Genomic DNA, 18,273 nt, shown 5'->3' with positions numbered 1-18,273 from the left:
GAATGAGGATACTGTGAGTTAATGCAGTCCAGATAGTCTTGGGTGTTACAGGTTTAAAAATAGACCAGATACCAAAAATCTTTCAATTTATCAAGCAAATGTTTTGTTTTAAAAAGTGTTGAACTTAAAACATTAAGAAAACTGAGTTTATCTCTAGGAACTCTACTTTACTGATGTAACAAAGTGGATCTTGCACAATGGAGGTCAATAATCCGTCTTCCTGGCTTAAAAACAGATGCATTTGTTTGATGAAGTGGAGTTTTTTTAAATATATATATATATATGTATATCTTATATATTCTACATATATGCAGTGAGTGGATGTTCTGAGTTTTCAGCTGGTTTTGCCTAATGTAAGAAATCAGGTCCATTTGTTACTTCTGGATCTTCTGAAATCTGGATGTTATTTACACATTCATAATTCAACGTAGAACACGACCGTCTTTACATCAGCGGTTTGCCACACTGCCAGAAACGGGGAAGTGAACTGGAATGACGTTTCTGCTCCGTGACGTCGGATCGTTGGTCCAGCAGCAGACATGCCACAAAAACATCAGAATACTTTCAGGACCGGCCAGCATTGTGTCTGCTTCACATTTACTGTGCTGGAACAAAATGACGAGGAAGCAGGCAGATGAGTGTTGTCCATACTTACTTAAGAGTAGGTATGGACTGACCAAAGGTCTTTAAACATGTTTGTCTCTACAGGAATTTACACAAGATTGTTCAAACCTGCTCTGCGTCTGAAAATAATTCAGTGAAAAATGTGAATGGAGGTTTGGCTTAATGTCATTCTGGTTTACTTCCTTTTTAAGTTTCCACTAAAACAATTCTTAAGCATTTTAATGTGCATCTTTCTGTTTCTATTTTCAGGACGTACGTCTCGTCTGAGGAAGAGTTAGGTCTTCACCTAGACCAGAGGCATCACAATGTGCTAAAAACATCTAATGAGTCTGCATCTCTAGTCATATTTGACCAATCAGAGTATTTTTGAAAAGTTAATTTCAGTAACTGCACTCACGGAATGGAACACATTATGTACAGTCATTTTAAAATAAATTACAGTATGTGTTCAGAAGAGGCCTGTTTATAACCTTTCACTGGATATTACATGAAGTAATCTTTTCATTGGTCTGATGTAACATTCTATTTTTAAATGTAATGTTTCATCAACTGTAAGTAGAAAATATCCATTTAACAGATTTAAAGGCTTTCAAATATTCATTTCTGTAATTAATCTGTATAATGTGTTCAACACATAAAGTTGATCAAGTTCCTGAACTAAATGGACATTTCAGTGATATTCAGATTTATTGAATGGGTTTGTAGATTAATTCCACACTGACTGGTGTTTCCTTTAATTCTCTTAATTATGTATTTTTTTGCCTACAGTTAATAAAAACACAACCCTTAAGATCACAATATTACCTCAGACCATTAAAAAAACCCATAATGCATAGATATGGGGTTAATAAAAAAAATAAGCTAATTACCTTCTTAAAGGTTATTTAATCATTATTAAAATGGCTAACTGTTGCTATAATCCAATCCTCAGAATTTTCACAAAATTCTTTACAAAAGTTAAGGTGTGCATCCTGACCATTCGTGTTTGTATTGTTAAAAATTTTGGATGGAAATAAATTACATCTGTTTATGGCGTTGCATATATTTATTACATCATGCTCCGGTCCTTCCATTAGTAGCAGAATAACTTGTGCTCTAATTAATTTTTTATTGAGGATTGTTTTTTTTTTCTCTCACTTGCAGGACGTTCGTCATCCAAAGGTTGAGCCTGGCTCGCCATCTTCCTCTGCGTCTGCCTGATGGAAAGCCTCTGGCGGAGGCAGACCTGGTGGTTTAGGATTCTGAAAGGCTGCTGCCAACATTTGGTGTAAATTGGAAATTAATTTTAGAAGTCGTACCTCTGCTACGACTAAACCAACCAGAACACCAGTCATCCAGTGGGCTGACACAGCTGTGCTCTCGTCGGTTGCTGGTGATTGGCTCTGGAAGAAGTGTGGAACATGTCAGGAGCAGGAGTGGGACAAACTCTGTGTTCAAAACCTAAACATTGTTTAATATTGTCATGCAACACTTCAAAGACACAGGCTGACCAGAGGGATGATAACAACCTAATCTGGAATGTGGTGATCGCACATTCCAAGAGTGAATGGCAGAGCACAGAGGATACATCAGCATTAACAGGCTGTTTGTCTCCCACCCACTTCACCCCATCTCTCCCCAACCTTTGACCTCTGCGTCTCCACCCCTCCCCCCAAGCACGCAGAAAACGCTGCTCACGTGCTCTTCTAAAGAGGGGCAGAAAAATGAAAAATAAATAAATAAATAAATCAGTTGATTATCATTGAATATGTTATATGTAGCAATGAAGTAACTTTATTCTTAACAAATAAAAGCAACATTTTATCTTTGTGTGAACCTACATGCCTTGATATCCTCTCAATGTTGCTGCTGTTACACCTGGAGTTCCCCACTGTGGGACAATGAAGGCTATTTTATTCTACTTAATAGTTTCAAGTTCCTAAATTGAAAGTAAATGTTAGCATATAGTAAAAGTAGTCATGAACAGGTACTTTTACTATATTTTTAATGCTTTCTACCCATAGAAGCTACTAGTTACTGCTAGTATGTATCTGATTTGGTCTGTGTGATTAGATTGATTTTTAAAAACTTTTTTTGTCTCAGTAAATTGAGAAGTTTTCTGAGAAGTGATGCTGTGGAGGATCACTAAATTGAACTGCTAGGAAAATATGGAGTCTATAGTTGAGTTCTTGGAAACCAGCAACTCTTCATTCAGCCTTGACAAATCCAGTTCTTATCCATATCACAGCACATCTTTCCATACTTTGCTCATATTTTTGATAAAACATTGTGATCTTTACCCATGCTACAATTCCCTAGCTAACAGGGAATTGTAGCATGTGTAATAAAACACACAAAAAAAGAAAAGAAAAAAGGAAAAGGACTCAACGGCAAATTCACACAACAGAAAACAAGATTAAAACAATCGAATGAATTAATGAAAATGAAAAAAAAAGTGATCATTCATTCATGCATCTTTATTATTATAGAACAATAATTCTTTACAATACATTCTCAGTAGTATGTGTTCTATCACAGATGGTTAATAGTGGAGCTGCAGCATCCAGACCTAAACTGGACTTTAATTCTCCGTCTTTAGTTCTACGTACATGGCTCATGTTTAGGCATTACCTCTAGTACTTTAAGTTTTAAAAATAATGTGCTTATTGCCATTTCTAGTTATTTCTAGCCTACTGTTTTGTTTATTCTATTGAGTATACCTGCAGGTAGAATTAGAAAACATTTTATGAAATTTGCATGGAGCTGTGATTGGAGTCCAGTATCCATGGACTTTTACCCCAAGGGATAGCAACATATGAATATTTTTTTATTAACATTATTTCTACAAGAAAAAAGAAAATCATTTACTCTTTACTGGACTTCAAGCAAACCTGGTTGTGTCCAAGATATGGGAAACATGGAAACCACACAGGTTGATGACAGCTGTTTAGATTTTTAGGTATTGATTACTGTGTGTACATGTTTGTGTGATATATATATATATATATATATATATATATATATATATATATATATATATATATATATATATATATATAATTTTTAAAAGCTCACGTTGAGCTTTTAAAAAGGAATGTTCTCTTCCTTTGTTTGAAAACATGTCAGTGCTGTTTGAGCCACAGAACTGCCCTTTGACCTTTGGGTTTCTCTAAATGAAGAAAGGTGGGTTGGAGAGATGGAGCTGAAGTTTTCTCAGGGAGTGGAAAGAAAAAACCTTAAACTGAATCTCAGGATTGCAGTAACAGAAGTGCACAGGGCGGCTGACTGTATGAAGTGACAGGTTGTCACAGGTTTGGTAGATTTGTCAAATAAAATGTATTAGTAAAATGGGAGTTATTCTAAGGCTTTTAAATGTAATTATATATTTAAATTAAGCATTCCAGTCATTCAATGTAAAAAAACAAAAACAAACACTAGGCACGTACTGAGATGTTTGAATAAGATGCTACTTAGTTTTTAAGTGTTCAGAACTCTGGGGTTTTCATATTCGGACCCAGTAACAGTCTGTGAAAGACGGAAAGCTCCTCTGGACCCGCGTTCAGGGTTCGGATCATCTTATACACAGAGAAGAAGATCCCTGAACATGATGATCCTCACCTATCACTGTATTGAAATAATCATGTTAACTCAGACTCGGGTTGGGGGCAGCACAATGAACCAACAAGCGAGAAAGCGGATTATAACCACGCCACGCGGCGCCATAATGACACAGCCCACCTCCACGTAGCCTGCGCAGTCAGGACAGGCCTTTGGAACCGTTGCAGCCTCCATTTTGAGAGGTTGGAGGTCTGAGACAACGCCATGTTATTTGTTCGCTTGTACGACACAACTGAAACGGATGTAAACATAAAACCCCATTCTTCCGAGAATTTAGCTGAAGTGACTTTAGATTGAAGTTAAAAACACAAAACACATATAGGGCGATAAATAACAGTTTCAAGTTAAAATGTCTTTTAACTGCAAATTTGAAGCAGTTAGACATTTTAATGAATATCCGTCTGACTTGGGGAAATGCCACAAAGGAAAGCTGCTACATGTTGTGACACGTTGCTTCAGTAAATACGAACTCTGCCATACGATACATTTGGTCAAAATAAATATAATTTTGTAGTAAGTGCAGTCAGCAGGGCCATTGCAGCTCTGGAGGAAAATGTAGGACTTGGGGTTTGTTACTGCGAACGTAAGTTTAGGGAGCAAAACTATTAGTGATTACTTCACTAATAGTACACTTTTTCCTATATAAACATCAGGAGGCGTTGGACGGGACAAACAAAAATAACAAGTGGAAATCCAACCACTCAGCTAACACTGCTGACCTACTTCATAAAGGCTACTCTTACGACGAGCAGAAGCAATTGAAACTGGCTATTGTTTTAAAAATAAGCAGAAAAAAAAGACAGAAATCCACAGATGACAGATGTTTGCGAGTGGAAACATCTCTCATCTGGCGAAGCTAAAATATAAATGTGGCCCCTCCCCTTCCGCCTCCAACCTACTCCAAACAGACCACGTGGTAAAAAAAAAAAAATCGTGAATCGGAGTCTGAAGAGGGGCGGCGTCACCGCTCAGCCGGCAGCTCGCGAAGAAAGACAGTGGTAGAAAGGAGAGAGAGAGAAAGGAAAACACAAGCCTACTCCCGATTTGATCTGGTCCCGCCAGAGTTTCCCCCACTCTTCCAACACAGACCCATCATCCACCCATCAGCTCCAACCCTCTGTAATCCACAGTCCGATAGAGAGCCCACAGGCTGCTGCTTCGACTGCTGGAGCCGGCTGCGATTCATCAGATTTGATTTCTTCTGCTCCTCTTATCCATCTGGATTTACAAATACTCTAACTCACCTCCTGGTTCGACTTTTGAAATAGTTTTTTTTCTTTTAAATTTTGACTTTTGTCCGATTTGTAACTTTTGTTCTGTAGCCAATCATTTTTGTTATCCATTTTTTTTTTTTTTTTTTTTTTTTTTTTTTTTTTACATTTTTATCCCTTAGCGTGAATTCCAGTTTCTGTTAGAGAGCAGTGTGACAGGGGAGCTGGTTACGCTGTTTGATTTTTACGATCGAAACTTTTTGATTTCTTTACATTCATTGGGGTTTTTTTATTTCATTTTTTTATATATATTTTTGGACTGTGACAAACAATAAGCCACCATGCACAAACTATACATTGGGAATCTAGGCGACAGCGTGACTGCCGAGGACTTGATCAAAACCTTCGAGGATCACAAGATCCCATACTCCGGACAGTTCCTAATGAAAAACGGCTATGCCTTTGTGGACTGTCCTGATGATCACTGGGCAATGAAAGCAATCGAGACTTTTTCGGGTGAGTTTAAAATGCTTGCTACTCGCCAAAATCTTCTTTTTAATTCATAGTAATTTCGACTTTAGACGCCGACATGCAGCCCCGGCTCCATGCTCACCCTCAACAGTGTGTCCTCATTTTATTCTTTGTGAAATTTCCCAGGCTTCTGCAAGAAGGCGATACATAAAAATCCATGCATTCTGTTTGGGAACTTCTTCGGTAGTGACTTAATGAATGAAGGGGTGCCATGGATTATACGCCCTGGGGAGTCATTCAACTTTTGCAGGGGGGAGGGTCACGTATTCTGGAAATTTACGGTCGTGGTGGTGAATGTATATCTTGGAGGTTGCTGTAACAAAATAACTTATTATTTTCTGAAGAAAAAAAAGACAATATGTTGCATCTGTCTTCCCCTCAGGAGGTTTGATTGAACAGCCTTCCGTGTGATATAGAGTGAAGCTTTACTAATCTTCCCTCCCCCTTAAAGATGAGAGTCCACTGTGACAAAGATAGATAAAAAGCTGACCTATGTTGAGTGGTCCAGCAAATTCAGAACCCCAGTTCTGAACATCACCACTTTCCTTTCACTCGGTCTTCTACGTAGCCTCCATGCAGCGATTTTTTTCATGGTTTCCTACATGTGTAACATGAGGAGTGGCGAGGTCGCCATGCCAGTCAGCTGCCTCTTCTTCTGCCTGAACTCGCTCTTAATTACGAGAACATATTTTTGACGACAGTTTCACCTAAAATATCAAACACACACTCATTTTAACTGAAGGTTTGGGTTGAATTTACACAACCCAAACGGGCTCTTTGAGTACACTAAAATAATACTGTGAAGCACTTGGGTGTTCCTTTGAGTCTTTTCTTAGCTTATGTGCTATTTTAGGTTTTTAATAAATAGGCTGGAAAAACAGGATGCTATGGTGGCCCCATTACTTAAGCTCTGAAGCTAAAAAAACTCCAAACCCCCTTCCTTAGGCCTACAAAGCTAGTAAACAGTTAGCATGTAGCCACGATTTTTTTCTGAACTCCCCTTGTGTATTTTTCCCCAGGTAAAGTGGAACTTCATGGGAAACGTATTGAGGTCGAGCACTCTGTACCCAAGAAGCAGAGGTACTGAAAAACATTAAACACTTTCAACACTCTCGCTCTTCTATACACACCTCTAAATGTGTTTCACCACTTTACATTCTGTAAGATTTCAGGATGAAACCGCATTTCTGCTGATTTTATAATAAGTGTGTGCCTATAAGAAGCAGTCTCATTTGTTGTAGTGTAAAGCCGGTCTAGGAAGCTAGCAGAGGAGAACCGTGCTGTGTAGTTGGTTTGAGCGCTGTCAGCCATTGCTGAGGAATTGCACTGTGACAGCTTTGGTGGTGGAGTCTGCTGTGCTCTCTTGGCTTCTTGTAGCTTGCATTTCCTTTCTTTTTTAAATATGTTGATATTGGTTAGATATAAAACCTTAGTAATGGGATACATTAAAGTGCTACAGGCAATTTCCTGGATAAAGTCGTCGCCATAAATTGTTAAAACTCAGCAGGCCACACTGGCTGCTTTAAAAGTCGCCACAGTGTATTAAATAGGGGTGTGTGGTGTGCTCTGGAAATGTCTTTTTTAAATGCATTTATCTTATGCATTATGGCAAAGTTATTTTATGTGTAGCGTTTGTTTCTGCATGCACATGCTGTGAGTCCAGCCACTTTTGATTTCAACGTCTTGTAGGCTACGCAAGTATTGCTAACGTGTTTACGTTAATGTGGAGTCCTGCTTGTGTTCTGCTGTTGGCTTGTTGTGTTTTTTTTTACAGTATTTGTACCGGAGTCCCAAATAAAATAAACTCTTATTCACTGTTTACTTTTTTTTCATTATTTATTTATTTATTTTTTTTACATTTCCCAATTTTAGTTTAGTAACGATTATTTTTAGTTTAGTAACTGCAATCTTATACTATTATTTTTTTCCCCAGACCAAACCTTGTGGTAAGTTATTCCCTATTGTGCTGGGGGTAAATTTGGATTATTATTACCACGTAGGTCAATATATAGCGTTTAAAATTGCTCGTTTCGGAGAATAATCTGGTGTTCAGCTGTTCTGTATTAAGATCCAGACCAGACCTGCTTTTAGCAGCATTATGGAATTCGCTTATAGTCCTCGATTCGTGCCTGTAACCTTTGGCACAGATACAGCGCAGCTCCGCCATTTGACTTCCCGTGTGCTCATCTATGTGCTCCATTATCAGAATAACCCAAGATCAGGTCGTGTTGTGCTTGCTCATATTCCACCCAACTATGTTTTTGGAGACTCCCATGTAAGAAGTATTTGATTAAGATCCGTTTTTAGGTGTCCGCCCTGCTGCCTGATTGCAGTTAAAATTGTGCAACACTGTAGCAAACCCCCCCCACGTTATTTTTGCGTTGAGCTGGAAGGACATCTCGAAAAATTACAATTAAACTCGACCAGCACGAAGAGCAGAAGGCCGTAAATGTTATAATTGTCCAAATAATTATTGTGAAGTTACTGTGTTGTGCAAAGAGATCCACAGGCCCTCCATGTGGTAACATTTGTGTAAAAGACTGTTTGTAGGGATCGCCGTGAGCCACAGGCTTTCTATGGCGCTAAAACACGTGGTATCAGGAGGCGAAAAAGAAGCACTCCACATCAGGCAGTCAGCAAAATGGCGAAGCTTTCAGTTGAAAAAAGCTGGCTGCAACAGTGTGCTTCACTCCCCACCCGCAGTGTCTGCGTCTGGGGCCCTTCTGCGGCTGGCGCACCCTGTTTTAGCGGCACAATTAACAGCGGATTGTTTGCGGCTCTGTCCTTCGTTTAATTCCGTGATCTCTCTCTCATGGCCCAACTTTTAGAAACCCCATCTTAAAATGGCCGTCCATACAGCCGCTCATCAACAGCAAGATTGTTTAAAATGTTGTCACGAAATGGTGAAAATTATTTAAATGTGCTGTTTAATTAATTAAACATATTAGACACCTGCACACAGCTTTATGGGAGGTTTTACGGTCACCAAATTACCAAAACGATTTTTTTCTTTGTAAAAACCTCATTAAGTCAGCAGTGGATTCCGTTGAATCCATGTTTACGGGTCAGATAAATCAGGAAAGGGAAGGGAACAAAACCTGGCGTGCAGTTTTCGTTTAATATCAAATTGTCTGAAAATTTCACATGAAACTAAATGTTTTTGGGCTGTTGTCTGTGTGGGTGTGATGGGTGCTGGTTCAATTCCAGTCCATGAAGAAGCTACTGGCGTTGCTCTAAAATTGCCTCTACACCTTTAGGTTGCAGTATTCAGTTGTTTGTGAAATGGGACCTCAATGGAGGTGTGTGTTTGTGCTGGAGGAGGAGGGGGAGCAGGAGGGGGGGTGTTCAGAGGGAACTGGCCCTCACGGAGGGGGGAGGGGCAGCCCGCTTTCTACAAGGAAAAGGCTTCAATTCTCTCTTTTTATGCTGCAAGTCGCAGGTCTGAACTTATTAGCTACAGGGGGAGGGGGCAGCCCCTGACCCTGGTCGTGTTGTGAACGTAGACGCTGCGAGTGTGTGTGTGTCTGTCTGTGTTTTGTGGAAGATGCACATGGATAAGTTTTAACATTCTAAGACAGTAATAGTATTCATCATGATGTTTTTGGAATGTTTGTGGAAAGTATTGGTGGATGAGGGAGATTGGGCAGGATGGGGAAACCTACGGTGGGCAGCTCAGAGCAGACTAGCTAGCTAGCTAGTGTGTGTGTGTGTGTGTGTATGTATGCACACATGTATGGAGTCCTGATTGTTGGGGGAGAACATCTCTCTCCGTAGTCCTGATCAGTAGGAAATGGTGAGCACACAGTCTGGACAAACCAGAGTAAAGACGTCAGCATGGATCCTCTCTACACAACTCCATTTTTCTACTGCTGCCTGCAAAATAAAAATCTTAATTTCACATTAAAAGGTGCAAATTTAATCTGAAGTGAAATGTATCATTTCAGATAGGTTTTGAGTTGAACTTATGCTGCACTAACACAGGTTTCAGTGTTGAATTTGATGTATTCAAGCAGAAATTTGTCAGTCTTTATAATTTCTATATTTTTACATTTTTTGAGTCTGCAGAGATAAAAAAAAAAGGATGTGTGGATGCTAAAAATAAATATTTGGACTTTATCAGCTTTATATTAATCATATGGTTATTTGTGGGACTCAGTATGTTTGGGCTCATTAACATTAGATGTTTTCTTCAATAATATTTAGTGGCTGCTTGAAATAGTTTCTAGATGACAGACTTTAAATTATGAGTTTGAAGAAGAGCTACTGTACGCTGATGACAGGTGAATTTGAAAATTGTTGTTTTCAAATGGATGAATTGTTGCCTTGATGCTCTTGGATAATAACTGCAGCCCAAATCTGCACATTCATTTTCTAAATGGCTTCGATTATAGAATAATGAATAATTTGTAATAAGCAGTCTTTATTAGCCTATCAAATGAATACCTTAATTGATAGAAGGAAGAATATTTAACATAACAACGGTTACGAATGTGGTCTGACGTTTCTCTGCCTTCGTTTGGTCCGAGGAGGATGTAGTGGAACAATAACGTCTTGTTTGAATTCTTAGTGGACATTTTTTCCACCGACCAAAGCTGAACTTGTCATTAAAAAAAAATATCTGGCATTCTTCCCCAGCTCCACCCGCTGGTGGAGGGTTCAGGGACGTTCGGCAGACCCATAGGAATGAGTGCTATTTTCGACTTCAGAAAATGTATTTCAGCAAATTAGCAAAATGTTTAAGTGTGTCAAATGTACTGCAGATTATTTCCAGAGACAGGGTTGGAAGAGCAAGCTTTAAATGTTTCCTATTTGAATGACAAAGAACGCCTTGAGAGAATCTTGACTTGTTTGGTATTTAGGAAGGAAGGTGCATCATGCTCCTCTGTCTGCTGGTGTTGCAGCTTTGGTTGCCGTGGTGGACTTGTTGTTGGTCAGGTGGTGAAGCTCTTCGACAGCCCAGCAGAGCTGCGCCACAGGAAGGGTTCGGTTGTGATTCGAGTGTCCGAAAGATAAAGCTGGACCCAAATAATTGATGGGTTGTTCTTAATGAACAGGTTGTTGTTAAGTGGAGCACAGGTTCCAGTTGTCTGGATGACATGGACTGACCTGGAGGTGCTTGGCTAAAAACCCTTCATCACACCAGGTCGTGTTATCTGGTTGTCGCTCCTGTTGCCACAAATATGATTCTGGAATCCCTTTCAGATGCTTTTCCGGCACTTTCATTAGCAAACTAAAGACTACCAGAATCAGACATTATATACAAACCTAACCTTGGTCTTCATATTCAGGTTGTTGCTAGTTACAAGATAAGACCAGGAAACAGGTAAAGTTAAATGTGTTTATAAATTGTTAGCCTGTAGTTTGTCATGTCAGATGACCTAGTGGAGGCAGCATCACTATCATTTATATAGGTAGACCCATTTTGGATCAGTGGTCCCTGGAATTTGTATTGTTCTGAAATCAGACATTTCTTCTTCTTTTTTTCTTTTTTTTTTAGTTAAAAAGTTCAAATGTCACATTCAGTTGTCAGGCAGGGTGGTCATGAGGTGCTGAGGGCAGCAGAGAATCGGTGTACAGATGAACCCTGGCTGAGGACGGAGGCTGAGGGGAGGTGGAGATCGCTACACCCAGATGCTATACCTGTTCACTGCTTTGCACCACAATAATCTCCAGGAACATTCAGAGTGAAGGAGTTCAGATGTAACAGCTGCTCTTCTACATGGAATGAAATGGAGAAAGTGAGTGTGGAACACATGGAGCACGTGAGAAGCTGCAGCGTTCAGATAGAGAGAGGGAGCCATGGCTGGGTTTCCTCTCCTCTTGTGGCTGGAGAATAGGAGGAGGAGGGGACAGTGGGTGGAGGGAGCAAGGGGGGTGCGACCAATCGTCTGGCAGAGCTACCTGTGGTCACCCAACTCCATGACTGGAGGGACCGGGTCCTCCCCCACACGCATGCTCTGACAGCGCTCCCCGTCTGCGTCCACGTTCGCTCGCCGCTTTCCGTCTCTCTCTCCAGTACAGTATGTTCATTTCTCCCTCTCTCTTGTTATGCCTGGCCGTCCCTTGGCGTGTTGCCATGTTCGCTGCACCACCCTAGTGCTTGCCACAAAGAGCCGACGCTGCGCGGTGGAAACAAAAGCAGACGGCGAGATGAAGCGGTGCAGTGAATGTGGCTGGAAGATGGATCCGTGCGGTTTACATTTGAATTGCAGTTTTTCTGCGTGTCCGACAAACAGTTTTGGCTGCTGGAAGGCGAAAGTGATCGTGTGCCTCCAGACAGCCGCTGTAGACCTCTGTGTGTGTGTGTGTGTGTGTGTGTGTGTGTTGAAGACTAAACCAGTTAGGAGACGGGGATGGGAACAGTCGCTCCAACCTGAAAGACATAAATCTGCTCCAAAGAGTTTTTCTCTTTGTAAGCTCAGCAGACTTCAATGAGCAAATTATCCTTCAGAAAATCCTGTGCTCATACGTACTGGTGTTTCTGTTTAGGGTGTGTACAGAAAATGTTTTTCACAAATAGCTGTCTGGCGTTTCCTTTCAAATTTGATTGGAAAACAGAGAATCAATTTAAGTTTTTGTAAAACCTCCAAAGGAACTCCTGATTTTCTTTTAAACGCTTCGATAAAATAAACTGCGGCAGAGATTTGAGGGACACACAATACCAGCTGGATTTAGAATGAAATCATTGTTATTTTTGCACATTGTCAAGTATACAGTAAGAGCTGTTCTGAATTACGTGTTGGTGTAAAGTGTTTTGTTGTGGAATACCTAAAAGGTTTAGTGAAATCCTATACTACCTACGTCTTTGTAGCCGTCTTACAGTTTGGTGTGTAGACATGATAGGAGTGCTATTGTGTGTCAAAGCTGTTGTTAAAATGTTTTTGTTATGTGATGTCCATAGGCCAGTATCTAGGCTGCCGTAGTATTTAGTTGTCTGCCCCAGACTTCCTGCTGCTTCTCTAATTGTGGTGGCAGTTTTGCGAGGCTAAAAGCTGCTGCTCTCTTCTTGTTTCAGCTCGCTGGTTTTCACTAAGCAAACTGTACCAACAACTCAACATGTTTGTTAAAGACGCTTCCTATATGTCACTAGAACGATGCTAGAAGGATTCCTCTGAACAGAAGGGGTTTCCCAACAGCTGCGCTTTTATATGGTGCGTTCTGATGCAGCTGGTACTCTGGGTTATGATCCACATGTCAGAAGTCCAAAGTGATTTAAAAAAATGTCTTTATTATTAAAGGTCTTTTAAGACAAATTGAAAATGGTTTTCTATTGATTGCACTCACTAATCCATTGGTAACGCACAAAACAAAAACAAATCTTCAGTCTGTTCTATACTGGCCACCTTTTGTACATGGAACCAGAATCCCATCATTCACCTCTTTAAATTCTGTTTATACTTTCATCTTTACATTCAGTGTTTCAGCTTGTGAACACAGTTTGCTCTTCATAGGTGTTACTGTTAGTTGTTGTGCAGACTGTTATTTGTAACATAAGCTGGTTAAGTCTGGGGCTGATTGCCACTAGTTGGGTTTTCAAGACTAGGTATTTTACCAAACAGGCAACATTGTCTTTTTATTTTTAATTTTTGTAAGAAAAGAAAAAGCGATGCAGTCTTCCCTCAGTCAGCTCACACATTTTTGGGGCAGTGCAGCATTATGCTGCTCCATATAGATGAAGAAAACCTCCCTTTACTTTCTCTGGCCCATCATTAAAGCTGGGGTATGTCACTTTTATAAAGCATTTCTTTTTTTTCATATTTGTTTAAACTGTCCCCATGTTGTGACTATAAGGTACGAGTCAGATAATCTGTGAAAAAGTAAAGCTACTCAGGCTACTATAGTAATCTCGTTTATTATAATACATCTCTCCTGGTCAAAAACAACCAATCAGATTCAGGACGAGTGTCTTAGTGCTGTCAACAACCTCATGTACACGCTGCTCAACTTGCTGTTCCAGGAAAAGCGTTTATCCGCCGTCATCGGTGGCCATGCCGACTATCCTGAGCGTTCATGGCAGGCTCTGTTTGATCGTCTTCTTGGCTCTGATTGGTTGTTTCTGACAGAGCTGTGTACCTGTTCAGATAACGGCACCACCACAGGAAAAAGGAATATTTTTTTTGGAGATGCTAACTTAACTCTCTTTGGTTGTTGCTGTCGGTCACATTTGTCTCAAGTTAAACATCCAAATATTGGTCATGTAGTCGCTGCTCCAGTGTTCAAAGAAAATTAAAATCCATACATAGAAACTGAAACAATAGAAAAGATGAGGGGGAAAAAAATCCAACTAGAGTAGAACATAAATACAAATTTATTTTTAAACTACCAGATTTTTAGGTGTTGTTTTTTTTCTGTGCCACTATAAATTGAGAATATCTTGGATGTAATATTAATTTAGTGAAACTTGACTAACAGTGGCAGAATTAAAATTATTCATTAATAATTTAAATGGGTTACTAAACATTAAATTGATAGCTCAATTTGATTTCATAACCAAACAGATTTTCCATATCGGTGTAAAACTCTGGTCAATGTGAACCATATTTGATCATTTGTTCTGAATGTCTTTTCTATACTGCAAAAAGAAATGAACCACTTGCTCTCTTTGGTTCTCACAGAAGATTCATTTAGATCTGGGAAGGTTCTTGTTGTCAGACAGAATCATAGAAACATTTCAAAATATTAACTTTATCCTCATTAGTAAAGAAAATGTTGTTCACTGCTGGAGCGATCTGACTGAGACGAAGGTGAACGAGTGACGTGCTCCTGAAAAAAATCCCCCCTGTGGTCAGATTCTTCAATGAGACAAACTTAATTCGACAGGGCGGTGTTCTGACATCTTCCTGTTGATTACTGGCTGGAGCTTCGGTGGTTCCTAAATGCCCCAAATAATTTCCTTTCCTCTAATTCTGGCGGTGTGGGTCAGAGGGTTGATGTAGTCGGCTGTTCCTGCAGGAATGATGATCCAAACACATCAGAACCGCTTTTAGAATGAGTTGCATCTGGGACTGGCTCCCAAAGCCAAACCCCCTGAAGGTTTTCTTAACTTTATTCAGTTGTAATAATGTTATTGTTCCCTTTCCGATAAAAAGAGTTCCTTTATATAGAGCTAGAGTCGTGCCAAAAGTTTGTAGAGGTCTCTCTTCCTTTGCAATATGTGAAGAGACAAATATCAGACAGGGTTTCTATGTAAATGTGCGTATTGCTGGGAAAAGGAGCTAAGTTTTAAATAGAAGTGCTACACCTTTGGTTAAAAATGGCCCAAACTAGTCTACATATTGTAAAGTTCTATATTAATTTTGTTTTAAAAAAAATAATTTCAGTTCATTTAATTGTTAATTCAGTTCATTTGTATTCTGTTTTTATTTGGGCTCTATTCAGGGTCCTGGAACGGAAAAATATGGCCGCATTTTAAAGAAGAGTTAAATCAAGCCTGTCTCTTTAAGAAGCCCCCACCCTTTAACCCCTCACCAACCGCTCCCTCACCCTTTTCTGATTGTTTCTTCTCTCTGGTTCAAACCATCTGTCCCGTCTTTCTTTCTGTCGATTTGCTCTTTCTCTCACCAAAAATAAACTGCACACACATCTGGGTACATGCATGACACACCAGGAGGAATGGGGGGGGGAGGGGCCGGAGGAACAATCAAGACATGAAGACAAAGGAAGGAGGAGGGTGGAGGCTTGTTGGTTGGGGCCCAGGGTCGGGTGTGTGTGGTGGTTGGGAGCCCGTGGTTATGTGAACTGCTTCAGTCAAGGCGTGCATCAACAAACACCCTCTGCCTGTTTCGTGTTATTTTCTGGAAATTCTGTCACTTGTGCATTTCAACAGGTGTTTCTGCAAGATGGCTGCTGTTGTGTTGCTTTCCTATGCAACACGACCATTTTATGGACTCATTAGAAGCATGAGGTTGTTCTCGCCTCACTGTTGCGTTGCATTGGGCCACAGGCCTGGAGGGCCTGTAAGGTGGCTGACTTTGCTGCGTGCTGGTTCAGATTTTTTTTTTTTTATGTCCGTCACAACAATGATCATATAAAACCCATCAACTGAGAGGCCGTCTGTAGAGCTGCTCTTGAACCAAACGGATGCTTGTTTTCTTCATCAGACTGGTGGCTCCTGCCTCCTGAACACCTGGATGTGTTTGAAGCAGCAGCAAAACATCCAGAAGTTCAGGGTTACAGCAGAATTCCCTCAAATCGTAAACCTCAGCTAAAAAAACAGATTTCCTCCAACTCCATAAAACCTGGTGAGGAAAAACTAAGCATGGGCCGGAATGTGAAAATACGGTAATTTATTTGTTGAAACTTTCTAACATGACCTAATTGCTGTCATTTAAAATAAAAATACAATTATTTCAACTGCTGCCAAAAATAAAACTGACATCCTGGTGTTTACAGTTCTAGTATTTTATTACAATTATAATAATGATGTTGTCAAAAGTAGTTTTTAAAGCACTGCTGCATCAAAAGAAAAAAGAGATAAAATGCTACATTAATGCTACATTTATTGTTAATAAATCAAAAAATTCTTAAGTCTTAAAAAACATTTTTTCTTTAGGTAATACTAAAGTATAAAATGGTCTTAAGTACAAAGTACCAATCCAGCAAAGGAACAAGTAAAACAAAGACTTGATTAAAAATAATAATCCTGAAAATTCAGCATGTTGTGAACGCCTCATAGTGACTGATCAAAAATAGGCAACAATGTGGAGAAAAAAAAAGAGTTTCTTTCTGTTAATGTTTGTATTTAAAGTGCAGCAATGGAGAATTCTGTAACACACTTATCCACTGTTTATTAAATCGGTTTGATTTCTGAGTTTGTCTACCTGAAATATTAATTAACAATTTCTTGATGTAAAGGGCTAAAAATGAGAAGAAGCCAAATGAAAATGTCCGTCTGCACACGGACCAAGGCATAAATCAAAAACTGCTTTGAGATTTATTCAAAATGTCAAACATGCTGAACAGAGCTGTTTGACTTAGTAGGTGGCTCTGTTTGTTCTATTGGCTCATCAGAAATGATGCGTCGTGCTGTGATTCTGTGTTAAACCAACTAAACTTCCAGCGGGTCTCAGGCTCCTGTTTGTTTTTACCGACGCCTTCAAGAAGTCCCAAACTTTACGCGGGAACCGCCGGGCCAATTTGTCTCTGAAGCAGATACTTTATCTGCCGGGGCTGGTTGAGAAGTAAGGCTGGGAAGAAGCCAGCTCCACTGATGTATGAAGTTCACACACACACACACACACTACAGTACAGACAGGGGACTCCTCTCACTCTCTCTCCCTCCCTCTTTCTCTCTCTCACACAGACTCGCACAAAAAAAGTTTATTTCTGTTGAAAGGTTAGGAATGAAAAAATATGTGCTGACGAGTGTCATTCATGTGTCATGATGAGTTAGTCAAGCTGAGGTAATATTCAGCTATAATTGGTAATATTTGCAAACTCCCAAAACTACGATGTGGGCTGTGACAAATTAAGAAAAATGTTTATGGATGTTTTAATTGGGATTGCAATAAATACTGTAAGATATAACAAATCTGTAATGGACAGCTAGTGGTAAATAAAACCATATGGATTATGATAGCATGTTATCCACTAAGCCAGGTGATCCTGGACACAATGACTCTGTTTTTTTACTGGAAATATTTTCCAAACAACTAAAGTTGCCGTCCTAGAAATCCAAGAAGACTGCAGCAGTCAACATTGCTGAGCTGCGGTGCGCAGCAATAAGTTGAGGAGGGGCAGCTGGAGAAACGTCGGTGATTCTTCCTCTTTAACTGGAATCTCATTAAACGGCAGAGACAGAAATTTATCAAACTAATTTTTATAAAATGTCAGTATACGTTTCCCAGGTTTCAATGTAAGGATCCATAATAGTGACTTAGTTTGAATTTTTAGTTAGAACTTTAAAAACTCTGCTGACTGAATCTGTCTTTTATTCCAGATTACTTAACAATAATGTTGTGCAATAGAAATATATTCATTTTAGCAGTCTGAGTAATAAAGGGCCATTTTCATATTCATTTCCATCTCCACAAACGAGCATGAATACATGTTGACTTTTTTTAACCCTTTTTCTACACTAAAGAGTAGAAACATGTTTTCACTGAGACTTTAATTTCAAATTAAAATAACTAACTGTGTACAAAATAGATAGAGGTGAATTTGCCCATATTTTTATAAGGGAACACAAAAGAGAACAGTTCCCAATGTCTCCTCGCCTGGCCGTCGCCTTCCTGTGCAAAAATGTTTGTAGAAGAATTCTTGCCTTCAGCTCAGTCTGGGCTTTCTCCCTTTAACTGGGATTGTCTCCGGT

The 18,273-nt window shown here is 39.7% G+C and overlaps 1 protein-coding gene across 1 annotated transcript in view; it reads left to right on the top strand.

Moving 5' to 3' along the window:
- Nucleotides 1-5,570: 5,570 nt before the first annotated feature.
- igf2bp1 (insulin-like growth factor 2 mRNA binding protein 1) overlaps nucleotides 5,571-18,273 on the top strand; it is a 44,973-nt gene continuing 32,270 nt past the window's right edge. Inside the window, exons 1-2 of the mRNA XM_044099053.1 lie at nucleotides 5,571-5,948; nucleotides 6,983-7,043. Coding sequence (XP_043954988.1) covers nucleotides 5,774-5,948; nucleotides 6,983-7,043 — 236 coding nt within the window. The 5' untranslated portion in view covers nucleotides 5,571-5,773. The remainder of the gene's footprint in view (nucleotides 5,949-6,982; nucleotides 7,044-18,273) is intronic.

The sequence above is a fragment of the Gambusia affinis genome, linkage group LG19 (genome assembly GCF_019740435.1).
Source record: "Gambusia affinis linkage group LG19, SWU_Gaff_1.0, whole genome shotgun sequence".
NCBI classification, from domain to species: Eukaryota; Metazoa; Chordata; class Actinopteri; order Cyprinodontiformes; family Poeciliidae; genus Gambusia; species Gambusia affinis.
The sequence above is the reverse complement of the archived record's forward strand: the minus strand, read 5'-3'. Positions and strand labels throughout refer to the sequence as shown.